The following is a 17693-nucleotide window of genomic DNA, read 5'->3' as shown; positions in this document are numbered from 1 at the left end:
TGAACGATTTTGAAACAATTTTTTGGACGTCTCAGTGGGATATTCCATACTGAATCCATTCAGGACTTCGAACCGGTTCCGGAATCGATTTGACGGATAGTTGGGATAGCTTGGTGTGGCGGCGCTGGTGTTTATCGTATATTAATTCAAATGTTTACACACGTTTTTTAAATATTTTTGTTCGATCATGGATGTCTGTTCTCTGTGGTAGTTGGGATATCCAAACCAGGTGCGCTAATGTCGTCATGTTTTTGTGGCTGAGTTCGACTGAATTGACAGCGGTTATTCCTCTACCCAGTCAAACTAGTCTGGAACCGGTTCGGACTTGCAGCATGAATTCCAGCTCAAATGCATCAACCGATAGAGTCGGTATCGGTTGTTTTCTTTGAGCAAGATTCCATACTGAATCCATTCAGGACTTCGAACCGGTTCCGGAATCGATTTGACGGATAGTTGGGATAGCTTGGTGTGGCGGCGCTGGTGTTTATCGTATATTAATTCAAATGTTTACACACGTTTTTTAAATATTTTTGTTCGATCATGGATGTCTGTTCTCTGTCCTCCAGCGAAAAACGAAAGAGCCCACTGAGACGTCCAAAAAATTGTTTCAAAATCGTTCAACACGGGTCCAACGATGGACGTTCGTTGAACGGTTATTTGGACGTTGTCCAAATTGGTCCAACGAACGTCCTTCATTGGACGATTTTGAAACCAACCGTTCTTAGAGGGAGAGGGAGTCCAAATTTACCCAAAAATAATGAGATATTCCCCAAAGCCGACTAAACTTCATCCCATTAATTTTGAGTAAAAAAATGATTCCCTCTCCCTTGTTTTCTGGCAGTGAAATAAGGGCAGCAAATTAAAATTACCTACTGGTAGGTAATAGATTTTAAGTGTGTGATATTTTTGTGATAATCTTAGGACATGTGTATGATTTCCATAAAGCGACTTATAAAATTCATACACATGTTTATGTAAATTGTTCAGGTTCATAAGTCGAGATTTATGAAATTCTTAAGTGCTTTTTCCTCGGTGTAGGAAATTTCAATATACCTAATATTGCAATTAGTGATGTCTGATTTTTGCAAATAATCGATTATCCGTTAATCGAATAATATTTCGACATAGATCTTTCATTAGGGCTTAAATCGCAAATGTAAACAAACTGCGTTTTCGCTATTATGACATTATGCGACAAAAATACTACAAGATTGAGGTGAAAATTAGTTAAAATGGTTTTTAGTTCGATTTATAATTAAAGAAAACAAAACGGCGAAACATGCATTTTCTTCGAGATTTCGACTTAGGCCCTTCTTCTCATATGGAATATAAAGGCTAAACTTACATTTTTTGACAGAACCGGGCGTACGGTTATTATTCACAAAATTATTCTTTAAACGGCGGTTCTATTATATAAATGATAAGCAATATCTACTAGGATCATGTCTACTCGATAGTTGTTGCACATAAACATTCGAATATTTCGATATTTTCATGAAATTCGAAGAAAAGATGCACGCGCCCTATCATTTACATTGGGTTTCTATGCGCCCATTTGCTGAGCCCTATTAAAAAGTATACTGTCAAGCTCGCCCATTTACCCAGCCCTACCCAGCAAGACAGAGTCAGTTTAGCCCTTTTACCGCGCCCTTCTGAAAATTATGTACACCGTTTAGCCCTTCCGCAAATGGTGGTTGCTGAAGGGCGAAATCACGACTGGGATGCAAATTGGGCGTAAGCATTTTTTTAGTTTCTACCCACTAAAAGCACATAGGAATTAAATTCTTTGTTATATTGTCATAAGGTTTAACCAAAGATGCTTCCGGAAAAACATGGTCATAAAGTAATTTATACCTACAATAAAAACTACATTTAGAAAAGCATCGCCGTGTATTGAAACTGATTTTTCTCCATTTGAGTACATTGCGACTTTGGCCCTATTGAAAGATCTGTGTCGATTTGAGAGATTGATTAATTCATTCGATTAATCGACAAAAATAATCGATTAAAATCAATAATCGATTACCTAGTAAATCCTAGTTTGTCAACCAAAAAAAAATAAGGTCGCTCGACACATTTTGAAAAATTTGGAGAAGTCTGGTCATATTTTTTTGCTCTGCGACTTTCGTTTTCCGCCACCCTTCATTAATTATGCTCTCGATTAATTGATACCCAGTTAAACTCAGCCGGAAATGAACTGGATTTCCGGCTGATTCCAGTTCGTATTCCGGCTCCAGTGACACAACCGATTCTTGTTAGAATCGGTTGTGTCACTGGAGCCGGAATCCGAACTGGAACCAGCCGGAATTCCAGTTCATTTCTGGCTGAACTTTACTGGGTATCAGCTACTCGATTTGCTCGATTATACCGAAAGCTTGTAATCGATTATTGATTTTTCGATTATTTTGGAAATTAATCGATTATTTGCGTTAATCGAGTAAAAAAAGACATCACTAATTGCAATTATTTTTTAGACAATATTATATCGAAATAAACGACGATCTTGAAGCACGATGGATGATGTATCCTCTACCACTGATAAAAGTCTCCAGCAAAATGCAGCTGTTCGACGTCGCCAGATGCGGCAGAAAGTTCTCAATCGAATTCGTAAAGTTAACATTAAAAACAAAGCCGTGAAGAGCTTTTACTATTTTACCTACGGAGCAGCCGAAGTGAAGGACAAGGACAAATCCGTAGTATCTACTTACTTCTTCAACGGAGAGCCCTGCGAAGGTGATGAACAGTTTCTCAAGCAGAGTAAGTACTTGTGACTAATAGGTGAATATCAGCTCCAAAAATTTAATTTGCATTTTAGTGAAGCACAGTATTTTTGTTGGAAACATAGCTGCAGGTACCAGAAAAACTGAAATAAAAGAACTTTTCGATCGATACGGTAAAATTGGAAGTATCCAGCTAAAAACCCGAAATGGACAAACGATTGTCGGTTTGCAGCATATTTCACTATATAGTCCTATTGTGGCACTCGTAAAATTCAGTACAAAAGAGGAAGCAATTGCAGTTTGTGATGTAAAAGACGGAAAGTTTCAAGTTAAATTGGTTGATCCCAGCTTACAGTATGGTATGATTGTTTTTTACATATTTCTAATGGCCTTTTCGTTATTGACAATCCATTACACCGGTGTAATCAATGCTAGACTTATTCAAACTTCCAGCTTGGTCTATTTTCTTTGTACTACACCGGTATAGCACCAGGTAAAAACGAAAATGCTATAATAGTTAAAATGAGTCGTCACTGTGTTTCAGAAAAAGAAAACTGCGTTCGAGTTGATAATGTTGACCCTAAAATATCGAAATTCGAACTTCTTCAATATTTTAAAAATTACGGAACAATTCTCAATATTATGCTGGAGACAAATGATGGCTCGTTGATTCTCACAGACAAGGAATATCAAAAGCTGAACTACATTTGCTGCTATGTCCGTTTTGCGCGTAGAATCGAAGCCAAAGCTGCGAAAGACATGAATGGATTTGTTTTCAGAGGTAGAAAACTACGAGTTGAACTAGCTTATCAGAAGCACTGTGATCCTAACAGTAAATATTCTTTTTTTTTGCTATTATGATATGTAACAATTTATTTTTCTTTTGACATAGAAATGAGCAACAACGCACTTCGCATGTTTTTTCAAACCGTTGGAGATGTAATCGCTTTGGATCAAATCCCTCATCAACACATGGGTTATGTGTGCTATAAAAATCCCCTACCCATGGAAACAATGAAGCGGCTCAGCCAGCGTACTTATCGAAATAAGAAGATTCACTTCGAAAAGCTTGATACAAGTAATATTTTAAAGGGACAAAAGCAGAATAAGGCTGCTACTGAACCGGGTATAGCGGATATTACCGGCGTTAGTGCAGCGGAAACTGCAACAGTGTCATTGGCAGCAAAAGATTCTGGGGTGGCATCAAAGAAAGCAAAACTGAAGAACATTCAGAAAAAACTCGGTTCTTCTGGTGACATCGTAGGATCGACCGGAGTAGCAAAAAAAAAGTTACCTCGGAAAAATGCAGCTGCTGGTTCAAAAATGAAGGCCATTGAAAAAGTTTTAAAAGCTACGAAAGAGGAGTTTAGTTAAATCATCAAATGTGGATGTAACTTTAGGTGTTAAGTGCTTTTAATAAAAATCAGAATCAAGCCTATTTTTATATTTAGGCTGTGAACCATTTGGCAATTTTCTTTTAAGGCTGTGGACTGTTTGGCAACTTTTTTAACTTTTAGTTAACATTTGACCACAGAGAACAGACATCCATGATCGAACAAAAATAGTTAAAACTACAAGATAACAGCCCTATGGGGTTGTACGAACTGTAGAACGCAGGACTGCAAAAAAAATGAAATATTTCATTTTTTATCACATTTGGATTAATAATTAATCAAAAATATTTCTTTCTACAGTTCATTTTACTTATGACCAATCAACATCGAATGGTACATATTGAACCAAACCGTCTTGCTCATCAGGTCATTTTATTTACAATGGACGATCGAATCAAATTAAACTTTTTTAAGAAGATCTTAAGCAGACAGAAAACTGCGATCGAAATTCGAACTAATATCTGGAACTGTTTTAAATCTTTATGGAAGATTTAAAAAATGTAAAAGCTTTTTGATGTTATTGTAATTTTCCTAAAGTACATATATAAATGTCGCGAATGCAGTCGTCTTAATCATATAACGAAGCAAAACATATACAAGAATCGAAAATAATTTTATATATTCGTGATCTAACGCTAGATGTCGACCGCCAGAGAGCATGGAAGTGCAATGATGATGTTTTTATTTTCGTCTGTCAAAACACATTGGAAAGAAAATTCTGAATTTTTTAAATTTAATCAATATTATAATTAAATGTTTTTTCTTCTACTTTTCAGTAATATTGATGAAGAAAATATGTTTCCTACCTCTGATAAATATCCAGATGGTAAATTTCTTGTTACTTCACTCACATTTGTTCTTCCGGTTTCAATTTATACTAAAATGAAATTCAGAGATTGAAATTCCGATAGAAAACACGATGGTGGGCAAAAATCACTGAATTAAAGAGTGTAGTTGTTGGTAGTCGAGGTTATCCACTGATAAGTCCAATTTCTAGATAAACATTTTCCATATCTAAAACAACCAATCTAACCTCAACAATACAAAAATAATTCCGGATCTCAATAATTCGTAATAAAATATTGAGTTCAACTGAATGTTTTGGTGTCAAACGAAAGAACGAGTGTTTTCTTATCACCTGTAGTCAAGCTTTTTGTGAAACTATGTGATATTTATTTTAAAACAATTAAAATAGAACAACCATCCTATACCATCAATGCAAGAAAATGTTTTCATCATCATTTGACTAGTACCAAAAATGAAATCCAGTTGGCGCATCGAGTGAAAAAGTTTCACGTTTGAGAGCCAATGACCTTAGATCAAAGAGAATAGGAAAAGAGACGAATAGTGTGAAGCCAAAAATACCTTATTGAGCAGACCAATCGTGCAATGTAAATAAACATTACTCATGCCTGAGTTGGAGGAGATAAGTATTGTACTTCTATCAAAAAAGAAATTTGAATTTTCGTCAGAATTTAGCTCAATCGTGATTGTAAGGTGCATTCTAGAGTATATGTATGACTAAAAATAAGCTTTAGAATTATTTCATATCTTTGTTTCGAAATGCACATCGTTTGATAAACAAATCCATCGATCGACATACGGTTTGTTTTCAAAATATAATAGGAGTCATTTAAAGTGCTGCCTGTAGAAGCGGTTGCCAAAATTCTAGTGTTGAAATCATCATAAAGGGAGTGTTGCCGTTTTGACTGATTTTCACTCTTCGTCTCTTTCACTATTCTCTTTGCCTTAGATGTGTTTTTTGCGACGGTTTTTTGAGTAACAGTGTATTCACAGAGAACAGACGACCATCTTCAGCATTTAACTTGTGTAAAATCTCTAACGGTTTCGAAGGTAGTTGGGATATCCAAACCAGGTACGCTAATGTCGTCATGTTTTTTGTGGCTGAGTTCGACTGAATTGACAGCGGTTATTCCTCTACCCACCCGCTGAGACGTCCAAAAAATTGTTTCAAAATCGTTCAACACGGGTCCAACGATGGACGTTCGTTGAACGGTTATTTGGACGTTGTCCAAATCGGTCCAACGAACGTCCTTCATTGGACGATTTTGAAACAAACCGTTCTTAGAGGGCAGTCAAACTAGTCCGGAACCGGTTCGGACTTGCAGCATGAATTCCAGCTCAAATGCATCAACCGATAGAGTCGGTATCGGTTGTTTTCTTTGAGCAATCCCTCTAAGAACGGTTGGTTTCAAAATCGTCCAATGACGGACGTTCGTTGGACCAATTTGACCAACGTCCAAATAACCGTTCAACGAACGTCCATCGTTGGACCCGTGTTGAACGATTTTGAAACAAATTTTTGGACGTCTCAGTGGGATATTCCATACTGAATCCATTCAGGACTTCGAACCGGTTCCGGAATCGATTTGACGGATAGTTGGGATAGCTTGGTGTGGCGGCGCTGGTGTTTATCGTATATTAATTCAAATGTTTACACACGTTTTTTAAATATTTTTGTTCGATCATGGATGTCTGTTCTCTGTGGTGTATTCATTCATAAATGGGGTTTGAAGTACCTACACAGACTAACAGACATAACACTCGAAAACAATGCTTCGCCCGCTTTACCGGTCATTTTAAATATATTTGTAGTTGGGACTGTGGCCACATTTGAAATTATGGCGCCACTGACATATGAACTAGCATATGGGGGATAGACCACTAGTGAAAAATTGTTCGCAAACCTGAGGGGTAACCCACCAGTAAATGAGTGTTTGGGACTGTGAATAAAAGGTGGAACTAGTGTTCTGGGAAAATTGTCGGATCGATGTTTTTTGAGGGAATTCCCTCATAGTGTTATGTCTGTTAGTCTGTGGTACCTATGTATTAGGAGAATCAAAGTGGGATAGGTTGAGTGGAAATGAATCTCGTGGAATCAATAAATTGATGGAATATATTAGGTTTGTTCCAGTACCAGGAGAAACTGGAAGTACTCCGGAGCAAACAGGGAGAAAATCGTTCCTGTACTATCATCTTCTCTTTTTTCTTCTTCTGGTGGCAAACCGGAGTGAAAAGGATCGAGAATTTCTTGCTCCGGGAGTAACTTCCATGTACTGGAACAAACCTATTATTTACCTTCGTTGCGCTTTCGTCTCCTTAGCCTGCGATGGAGATGACAATACAAAGAAAAAAACGAGACTCAGATGTCTATCATACACGCATGTGACCGCAACAACTTGGATATACCCACATATTCACCTCAAACAATAAACCCAAGCGAACGGTGTACAGTGCTCGAATCAAACAAAAAAGTCGATACATCGTATCCGTACACGAATGGAAGATACGCAGCAAGCAAAATGTGCCAACGCTAGTGATTATATGAATTAGTCGAAATTTCGAGATTGTACATGAAATGTATGCTTGAAACGAGCACGACACAAGAGAAAGCATGGTGTTCAATCGGACAAGCTCAGTCGCCAGTTGAACTGCGTAGCGTGTCTCCACAGCCAGTGTAACGGACTTATCAGTCTTCTACACTGACTGTGAAAGCACGCAGCACAGTGCTCTGCTCTGCCTGCCGTTCAACAGGCAACTGAGCTTGTTCGACCGAATCTGTTCTTTAAATAGTCGATGATGACGTCATTCATAGAAGCGTTACGCGTTAGGTACATAAATCAGTCGTGCCAGACTAGAGAAGCGCTGCCTTCTGTGTGTAAATGCGTGGTATTTTCACTATGTATAATACTAATGCACTCAAAAGTGTCAAATGTTCCCACCTGGGACGGGACCTGCGGAAAGAAAAAAACGCGTGTCAAATTGATCCAGCACGCCAATGCCCGGTCAAACCATTCGGAATTTGATTCGGAATCCTGAATGAAGTCATTATGGATTCCAAATCAAATGCAACAACCGATTCTGAGTCGGAATCGGTTGTTGCATTTGATTTGGAATCCATAATGACTCCATTCAGAAATCCGAACCGGTTCCGGAATGAGTTTAACTGGGTGTCAGATTGAACCGGCTGTCCTCAGAGTGATTAATATGGGGAGTATTCTATTTGAAATTAAGTAAATGCTAACACTGTTTTCACAAATCGGGATTCACCGGAAAATGGTGAAAAGTCATCTCCGGATTTTTCGCTTTACTGCGACCGCAATTTTTGACCTTGCACTTCATGATAATGGATTCACAAAAAAAAATTGAAAGTTCAATTCTTGTTTGTTCTTTAAAAAAGTCATGTCATTTCTTGAACTACACCAAGTATTAGTGTGTGTGAATCGAAAAAGTAAGATATAACAAACAAAAAGAAAGAATAAGAAAACACGAATCCGCAGGTGCCGCCCAGTGAGCAAATTTTCTGGCAGAGACCGCTCAGCTAGATTTTTGTAAGTCTTGGTTTGGCAGCCCTGTCAGATTTCTGCGGGTATCCTGTCGGGTTAGTTGAGCTAGGGCGAACTCGGTTTCGCTCCCGTTTTCTGGCAAATTTTGACAGGAACCGAGCAAAACCCTGGCATAACTCGGACATAAACTGTGCAAAGATCCTGGCGATTCCTACCTGGTAGAATTTAGCACGAATCGAGCAAAACATCTGACAAAGATGTGGCAGGAAGCGTGCAGTGATCTTGGCCGTACATTTCTGACTGGATTCTGGATAAAAGTGAGCAGCATCGGTTGGTTTAACCGCTTCTGTCAGAAACGGTTGTTGCATTTGAGCGAATTCGTTGCCAGAATTCTCGCACAAATCGCGCAAAATGCTCGCAGAAACTCTGCCAGCATCAATTTCGCTTTGCTCAACTTTTGCTAACTTTCTGCTTGCCGCGCTGACCGGGCGTCCAGTCAGAAATGTACGGCCAAGATCTCTGCACGCTTCCTGCCACATCTTTGTCAGATGTTTTGCTCGATTCGTGCTAAATTCTACCAGGTAGAAATTGCCAGGATCTTTGCACAGTTTATGTCCGAGTTATGCTAGGGTTTTGCTCGGTTCCTATCAAAATTTGCCAGAAAACGCGAGCGAAACCGAGTTCACGCTAGCTCAACTAACCCGACAGGATACGCGCAGAAATCTGACAGGGCTGCCAAACCAAGACTTACAGAAATCTAGCAGAGAGGTCTCTGCCAGAAAATTTGATCACTGGGAGGTTCCCACCTTTCTCTCCATCTTGCTCTCAGTGGGTACCCTCTAAGAACGGTTGGTTTCAAAATTGTCCAATGAAGGACGTTCGTTGGACCAATTTGGACAACGTCCAAATAACCGTTCAACAAATGTCCATCGTTGGACCCGTGTTGAACGATTTTGAAACAATTTTTTATAGTTACTACCCGGTCAAAAAAATGCGGACGAACATGCCCACTGAGACGTCCAAAAAATTGTTTCAAAAACGTTCAACACAGGTCCAACGATGGACGTTCGTTGAACGGTTATTTAGACGTTGTCCAAATTGGTCCACACGGTAAAAAAAACTGTACTCATTTTTTGTATTCAAATTGCCCATTTTCGGAAGTTATTCGAGCTGTCAAAAAATGGGTATTTTTTTGTTTCTAACAATGAGTACTTTTCATCAATTTTACAACTACTCGATGAGGTAATGTCAATGGGTATATTGATCTTGATAATGGGTGAAAAATCCTTAAGCATTATTTCAAGCGAGTTAACCTGTAAACTAAGGATCGTAGTGGAACCTGCAAATTATCGCCCTGCAATGCTCCGAAAACAACGTCTGTTTAGACTACTGAGGATGTTGAAAATATGCGCCAGTACGGCATTTTTAGAGCAACCACAAGATCCACCCATCAAAAATATATCCAGTTGGCGGTTTTATTTTGTTAAATAGTTTTAGAATAGGATTTCTATCTAGATTCCTATACTTTTATAAGGAAACAATAATGTAAAATGAATGTTATTTTATGTTTTTTAATTCAGAAATAATTCTATTGACAGTATTTTTCATTCTGGCGCGAATTTCATGAAAGGGTATTTTTTACGCATTTTGTTGTAACAGTTCTGCGAAAAATAATGGGTTAAACATACCCAGGTTGACGTACAAGGTATGTACTCATTTATGAGTACAAACGCTTTACCCATTTAATGGGTTATTTCACTTTTATTGAAATTGAGTAGTTTTCTACGCATTAATGGGTACTTGGTTTTATCAGTGCAACGAACGTCCTTCATTGGACGATTTTGAAACCAACACGGATACGAAAAACTACCAAAAGTTGAGCTCTTTTGACTCAATCTCGTGGTATCGTGGGATAAGGTAAAATTAGGTAAACCGTGTTGAAGGTAGTTTCCCTTCAACCACGGCAAAAACCACAACTCATTGACAGGATTTTATACTCAACCTTGAATTATATATGCCTAAATTTAAGTTGAATCTACCTAATTTTGAGTATACCTCAAACAACTCAAAAGTACCTTATTCCATGGAAGGCCTCGACTGAGTCGAATCTCTCTCTTTGTTTTTAACAACACTATTAAGTGCGAAAGCGACGCAAGACTCAAAACTACCTAAATTTAAGTTAAAAGAACTTATTCTGCGGGTTGTTTTATTTTTCCGTGAACCGTTCTTAGAGAGTGGTCAGGCGATTTAAACAGTTTGACATTTGACTCAATTCGCCTGTGTTAATTGCTAGAGTTACTATATTAAGAGTTAGGCATACACATACACAAAAGCCGGAAAACTGGCAGCAATTATTTCAGGAAGAAAACCCTGACATCCCATGTAAATGTTCAAGCTCTAGCTTAATAACACAGAGAACAGACGTCCATCTTCAGCATTCAACTTGTGTAAAATCTCTAACGGTTTCGAAGGTAGTTTGGATATCTAAACCAGGTGCGCTACTGTCGTCATGTTTTTTGTGGCTGAGTGCGACAGAATTGCCAGCGGTTACTCATCTGCCCAGTCAAACTAGTTCGGAACCGATTCGGACTTCCAGCATGAATTCCAGCTCAAATGCGTCAACCGATACAGTCGGAATCGGTTGTTTTCTTTGAGCTAGATTCCATGCTGAATCCATCCAGGATTTCGAACCGGTTCCGGAATCGATTTGACAGATAGTTAGGTTGGTGTGGCGGCGCTAGTGTTTTTGGTATATTAATTCAAATGTTTACACACGTTGTTTTAAATATTTTTGTTCGATCATGGATGTCTGTTCTCTGTGCTGATTCAGTGCATTCACATTAAATTTTACTGTTTTCGAGAAAAAATGTATGGAGAAAAATTGATTTTTTTAATGTTAAGATACATAACTGATGTATTCGGGTATTGGGGGGCCTGAACTGTCCGAACTCTTCCAACAGGGAAACACCGGAGGAAAACCAGCGGACATCTAACCGGACCAACGCAGCTGCAGGAGAACTTCCAGAACCGAAGGGGAGAGTAGAAAGAGCACCGACACTTTGACACAGGTAAGTCACTTTAACTTAAGGTAAGTACACTTTGGATTTCTTTCAGCACTGTAAAATAAAACTTATTAACCGCTTAAAGTTCTGAAACGAATGAGACCTGCTCACTCTCGTGTATTGACTTTTATCTTCGTTTGTTTTGATCGTTTTAGTCGATTCCGACTAAAACACACTAAAATCAATTTACCCATTCGACGGGTAATAATTACTTATTTTACAAATAAAACTGTTATACAACAGCTCTTCCCCTTTTAGTTCAGAATGAATTAACAAATTTATATTAATTCAATTTAACACATTTGTACTTCAAAATTATCTATACACAAAATCTCGAAAAGTCTTAGCGACTCTAACTCTTTTTGATCTCCTTGGGGGACATACAAAATCATTTTTTCTTTTCACTCCGCGTCCCGAACATTCATCCGGGAAACCCTTGAAGCCGTCTTTGTCTTCGTCTTCCACATCACTACTGCTTCCCGCGGTCCCGGCCATCTCCACCGAGAATCTGACATTTGGGCGATCGGTTGAATCAGCAGCGACCGTCCTAAGCTGCGTTCTGTGAGCGTTTGTTTGAACGCTTCCAATTTCCACCTGAAAGACGTTTTTAGAAATTTGTCTTAGAAAAATTGCTTTAATCCATCGAGCATGGTTTTGAGGATTGTGGTTTTTGTACCACACCTCGTCACCAGTCATCAAATCATTCAAAGGATCTACTATATTTATAGAGACTGTTTTCCTTGAATTAATCTCATCATCCGGTCGTGCAGGTGGTTCATGCTTTGTTAGTGGTGTTAAGTATTGTTTATAACTCTTCTTTGGGTTAATTAGATCGATTAGTGTCTTAGGCGTAAAAGAGAAGATTCTCTCCGATGGAAATTGTCCATCACCTGTCGAGCAACAATTGCGATAATTAAATAAAACAAATTAATTTGATCCTCAAGATTCAATTCACTTATTTCCGGTTCAAGTAGAAACTTTTTCAATACTTCTTTGACTGTTCTTACCAGTCTCTCCGCTTGACCATTGCTAGCCAGATTGTACGGAGGACTCTTGTACACTTTGATACCTTGTCTTTTAAGAAAACTTGTAAAAGTATGTGAATTGAAGGGAGGACCTCCGTCCGAAACTAACACATCAGGTAAGCCAAACCGAGCAAAATATGCCACCAGTTTTTTTAAAGTATTACCTGCATCTGTCCCTTTCTTCATCCACTCAATTTCCACCCACTTTGAGAAACTATCTACCATAATTAAAAAAGTGTGGTGTTGGAAAAAGAAGAAGTCTATATGCACTCGACTGAAAGGTCTTGTAGTAGGAATCCATTGAGATTGAATTTTAGGTTTGGGAACTATTGCCATACCGTTGCAAGCAACTCGAGACCAATTTTTCAATATCCGCATTTATGCCAAACCAATATATGAAACGCCTTGCTTATTGTTTCATTTTAACTATACCACTATGATTGGCATGCAGAAGTTTCAAAACATTGCTTTGCATAGCTTTTGGTATAACAACCCTGTCTTTAAAAAGCAAACATTCATCAAAAATTTCTAAGTCTTGTTGGTTGGAAAATATATCAGCAAAACGCTTGTCCAAACGTTTAGGCCAACCATGTTTAATGTATGTGAAAATTTGCTGTAAAAATTCATCAGTTTTTGTTGCTAAAGCAATGCTTTTATAGTCAATAGGCAAATCGTTACCAAAATTTATGCTTTTTATATACTCTTTATCGTATTCGCTAGGAACCATCTGCTCTAATGGAAATCGTGAACAGAAATCCGTGTTTCCCATTTGAGTTGACGGCCTGTATTTAATCTCAAAATTATAAATAGAAAGTTCTAAAATATATCTTTGCAATCTCGTAACATAAATGGAATGTTTACCTTCTTTTCCGAAAATCCCTACTAAAGGCTTGTGGTCTGTAAACACATAAAAAAAAATTCCATAAAGATATTTATGGAATTTTTTAACTGTAGATACTAATGCTAAAGCTTCTAGGTGAAGAATAGGATAATTTTTTTGTGCCGAATTCAGGGAAAATGACGTAAAACAAATTGGTTTTTCTACCTCGTCAACAATATGAGCAATAGACCTTTCTCGTCCGACCTAACACCTGTTTTTCTTATTTTTAATCGAAAGATTGCACATTTATAAGAACATTTCCGTAAAAATGAGATTTTTAGGAGCTATCATGACTTTTTAATGATTTTTTAAAATTAGAAATATGCAAGAATGTTGAATATTTTTTTCACCTCAGCAAGAATGGTGGGACTTAAAATGTGCGTTTGGGCAGCACTGCTTTGAATATTTTCACTTAAGTTCTTGGCAACGCGGTAAATGAAGTGGTGAATCGCAGTACAAAATTCATTAGCAATGTATTGTGATTATCACTGGAAATTAGCAAAAATAGCGAAAAAACAAGATAGCGACAAGATTGCGAAGCCGCCATTTTTAAGATTTAACCTTTTCAATTCCGCAAGGCTACAAAAATGTAATTTGAATTGATTTTTATATGAATTGTTCGAGCGACTATTGGTTATGAACCAAGCAAAAACTTAGGAGGATGCAGAGGAATCGAGTTAGGAATCAAAAAGCACACTAACCAATTCATTAAATGGGTACCAAAAAATAGTTACAAATAATTTCCGATTTTCGCTGAACAGGTAGTGAAGGGGTGAATAAATCCATGAACTGTCAATTCATGACCGTCCGATACCTGACCAACAGGGCCTATATATTGCTAGATGTTTGTTCTAAACTGGGTGGATGGAGCTAACAGGGTATATTTTCAATTCTTTCGCTATTTTGAATTGATTCCGTCGCATGCTAATCTTCGGTGAAAAGCACAATAATCAAACTAAAATGAACCTCTCGCTGTATGAACATTGGATGAAAATGTTTAACCTCACTTTTTTGACAGTTCGCAGAGCTTGTTTACATAGACTTGGAATTTTTTGTATTCGACCACAGTATGAGAAACTTGATTTGGTTCGCATTTAAATGCGAATAGCTTGTATTAACAAGCTCGCTAGGCTTTCAATTTTATTTGACGTCATTAGGCAATGTTCCGTTAAATTTGGCATTTGGATTTTTCTTGTCCACGACTCGTTGAAGAAAGCGATTTTATTTGTTGCGATCAATTTAACTTTTGTTTTTTTTGCTGAATTACAACGTTAGCCACGAAACATTTTGATGATCTCTCGTAATTGCGTTGCAAATGTCCTTGAAATTATATACATCGCTTCATAGGTCCGCACCAATTGCAGCCGCTCCACCTCGCCGGAATCGAGTTAGCCGATGGTCCAGCCTGCGTCACACTCGGCTGTCGCTGCACCAATGGTAGCTCCCCACCAGGCATCTGGATTAATTGCTCAAATCGCAGCTACTGCTGATAGTGTAGCGATCGGCTCCGTCGGTAATACCGTTGGACATACCCTCATCGGAATGTTAAGCGGTTCCGATTCACAAGAGGACAGGCTGCCCCGGTATCGGGCAAGGCAAACACTCCGGCAGGACCATGCTCGTGGGAGATCAAGCAGTTATTATCTTGTACCCAAGGCCAGGCCGTGTGTGATTCGTAACAATTACCAAATTTAGAAGTCCATATACATAGTGCACACGTGATACTTTTTTTGAATGAAAATAGTATAAATGTTGGCAAAATCCTACAGCACTAGGATCAAAGATAGAGTTTTAACACCAATTCACTGTGCTTCGGTGTTTTTTTTTCAAACGAACTATCAGGTCTTTGTTGGTATTTATATTTTGATGGCGCGGTGAAGGGGTGGTTAAAGTGCGAGTCGTATCTTGAAAATCGATCGCTTGAAAGTAGTATAAGTGATTATAAAATGCGACAACATAAACTCATAACCTTTCTAATGGTTATTTAGCCATAGGTAACGAGAAAATAGATATGTTTTATTCATGTACAACAAAAATTACTCTGCAATAATTTAATTTATTATTAATTGTTACGCGTGATTTTGTCTCCAGTGATTGGCCAAAATTGGTCGCTTTTAGAATCTGGTGCTCTAAGCATAACTGTCCCATGTTAATAGCGAGTCCCATAACAAATGGGACAGTATAGCGATCATACAGCTGTAACAGCGAATTTAGCATTGACATCAATATAACCAGGTTGGTTGCAAGCAGAAAGAACAATACTAACTGGGCTGCCAACTGTTTATGCTACTGATAACACTTGCAGTCTGTCAAATTAACATGATTCTATGATCTAGTTTCAATGACGATGGAATATAGCCGAATCCAAAGCCTAACCCATCAGCGCATTTGATCATGTAATGGATATTATCAACTCTGAAAGAAATACATTTTATTGTTGTCTCTTTTTGAAGTTAGAACTTAGAACTTTTATACTATTGTGAGAATGGTCCTCAGCAACTATCCTTCCAAATCAAAGACTCGTGCTAGCAATGACTTCGTTCAGAGGCTGCTGCTGTACATTTGTTTTCTTTAGCTGGCCCATTACGATTCCCCGGACCGAACCACTTTTCCGCCGCCACAAGTGGGAAACGAACGATTCACATTTGATTTCCGTAGTCACAAATTACCGAACCACTGGCAGGTAGCATAATCTTCGGACTTAGTTGTGAATTGGAACAGTCAAGCCTGACTTCCCGAGCTACATCTCCAGTATTGTCATCCCATACGACTAGTGAACCTAAATGTGTCCCACACACATAGCACACCATCCTGGCAATGGCAACTAGATGCGCCCATCTCGGCCTGCCACAGGTCTATGAAAATACATGTGATAGGACGGTAAGGTGGAGATAGGTGAACGGTAAGTTGTTATGATATGCTTATTCCGCTTCATTGAATTCATATGCTTCGAAAATAAGTTAGATTTTATGAGATCATAACCTGTTTTTCGGAGATTTTAATATATAAGAATGCTTTTTTTAAAAAAAAAATTAATATCGAATGCACTTTTCCCTATTTTCATTGTAGACAGACAAAACAGTCAACAAGTCCAGGTGACAATTTCACACATGCCACCGTACTGCAAACAACCATCGATAAAACCTATGAGTGCGGAATGTGTGACCAATCATTCCCCAAGAAGAGACAGCTGGCAGTTCACAAGCGCGTACATGCCGGCACGCGACCGTACTCCTGTGATATTTGCGGTAAAGCATACACCAAGGGTATAAATCTAAGCCGGCACAAACGGATGCACACCGGCGAGCGACGGCACCGTTGTCGGATATGTGGCCGAGAATTTTTCACTTCTGAGCAATTGGATCAGCACCGGCTTACCCATAAAGATCAGGCTTACATTTGCGATATCTGCAGTAGGAAGTTTACCGAAAACAGTAGTCTCACGCGACACAGACTTATCCATGCAGGTGAGAGATCGCACAAGTGCGATATTTGTGGCAAAGAATTCATAACTAGTGCTGAACTCACTCGCCACATGCGCATGTATACTGGCGAGCGTCCGTATAAGTGTGATATCTGTGGCAAAGGCTACGTAGAAAGCAGCAGTTTGAAACGTCACCAGCGTGTTCACATCGATATGAATCTTGTGGATCAAATATTTAGTTGCGACATCTGTGGTAGAAAGTTTCTTGAATCTAAAGAACTTACGCAGCACAAACTTACCCACAGCAAAGATCGAGAATTCAGATGTGAAGTCTGTGGTGGCGGGTTTAATAAATATTCTCACATGACTCGGCACATGCAAATCCATACAAACGAACGCCCGTACAAATGTGACCTCTGCGGGCAGGAGTTTCTTCGAAGAGCACATTTGACCCAGAATAATCGCAGGCATGTTGGCGAACGACCCCATGGCTGTGAATAGTGCGGAAAAAGATTCGTTGAACGTAGTCATTTGATGGGACACAAGAAGCTGCACGAAAGGTCAAGGAATGGTAGCAGGCGAAAAGGAAAAATTAAGGATTCTACCGTGACCGAAAGCATCCATGCGGTCACTGGAGGCGGTAATGGGAAAATAGAAGAGGAAAAGCAAGTTCTAACATAAATTATCTGATTGAAAGCAATGTAAATAGAAGTCTTGTTTATTATCAAAATGTATTTAGTAACTTTCTATATTTAATTGCTGCTCCATTAAATGGCCCTGTTAACAACAATCGACACTACAAAAATTATCCACTCCCTTACCACTGGCCTGCTGAACACTCTCGTAACCATTGTCTTGTAGGAGCTGTTCTAGTTCAAGCC

At 38.6% G+C, this 17693-nt stretch overlaps 2 protein-coding genes across 2 annotated transcripts; both read left to right on the top strand.

Annotated features, from left to right (window-relative positions):
- Positions 1-2432: 2432 nt before the first annotated feature.
- Positions 2433-4182, top strand: LOC131677926 (uncharacterized). Its single transcript, XM_058958026.1, has 4 exons — positions 2433-2757; positions 2816-3079; positions 3265-3552; positions 3613-4182. The coding sequence occupies exons 1-4, from the start codon at positions 2514-2516 to the stop codon at positions 4092-4094; spliced, it is 1278 nt and encodes a 425-aa protein (XP_058814009.1). The 5' UTR covers positions 2433-2513; the 3' UTR covers positions 4095-4182.
- A 1746-nt stretch (positions 4183-5928) lies between these two features.
- On the top strand, positions 5929-17313 carry LOC131677923 (zinc finger protein 678-like). Its single transcript, XM_058958023.1, has 2 exons — positions 5929-5990; positions 16458-17313. The coding sequence occupies exon 2, from the start codon at positions 16546-16548 to the stop codon at positions 17311-17313; it is 768 nt and encodes a 255-aa protein (XP_058814006.1). The 5' UTR covers positions 5929-5990; positions 16458-16545.
- Positions 17314-17693: the final 380 nt, after the last annotated feature.

The sequence above is a fragment of the Topomyia yanbarensis genome, chromosome 1 (assembly GCF_030247195.1).
Source record: "Topomyia yanbarensis strain Yona2022 chromosome 1, ASM3024719v1, whole genome shotgun sequence".
NCBI lineage: Eukaryota > Metazoa > Arthropoda > Insecta > Diptera > Culicidae > Topomyia > Topomyia yanbarensis.
The sequence above is the reverse complement of the archived record's forward strand: the minus strand, read 5'-3'. Positions and strand labels throughout refer to the sequence as shown.

Bases quoted from the DNA above. Each gene is read 5' to 3' on its own strand.
- LOC131677926 (XM_058958026.1), top strand. From the start codon at position 2,514: ATGGATGATGTATCCTCTACCACTGATAAAAGTCTCCAGCAAAATGCA. The intron at 2,758-2,815 runs GTAAGTACTTGT...TTTGCATTTTAG, and splicing joins TGAACAGTTTCTCAAGCAGA to TGAAGCACAGTATTTTTGTT. The intron at 3,080-3,264 runs GTATGATTGTTT...ACTGTGTTTCAG, and splicing joins TGATCCCAGCTTACAGTATG to AAAAAGAAAACTGCGTTCGA.
- LOC131677923 (XM_058958023.1), top strand. From the start codon at position 16,546: ATGTGTGACCAATCATTCCCCAAGAAGAGACAGCTGGCAGTTCACAAG.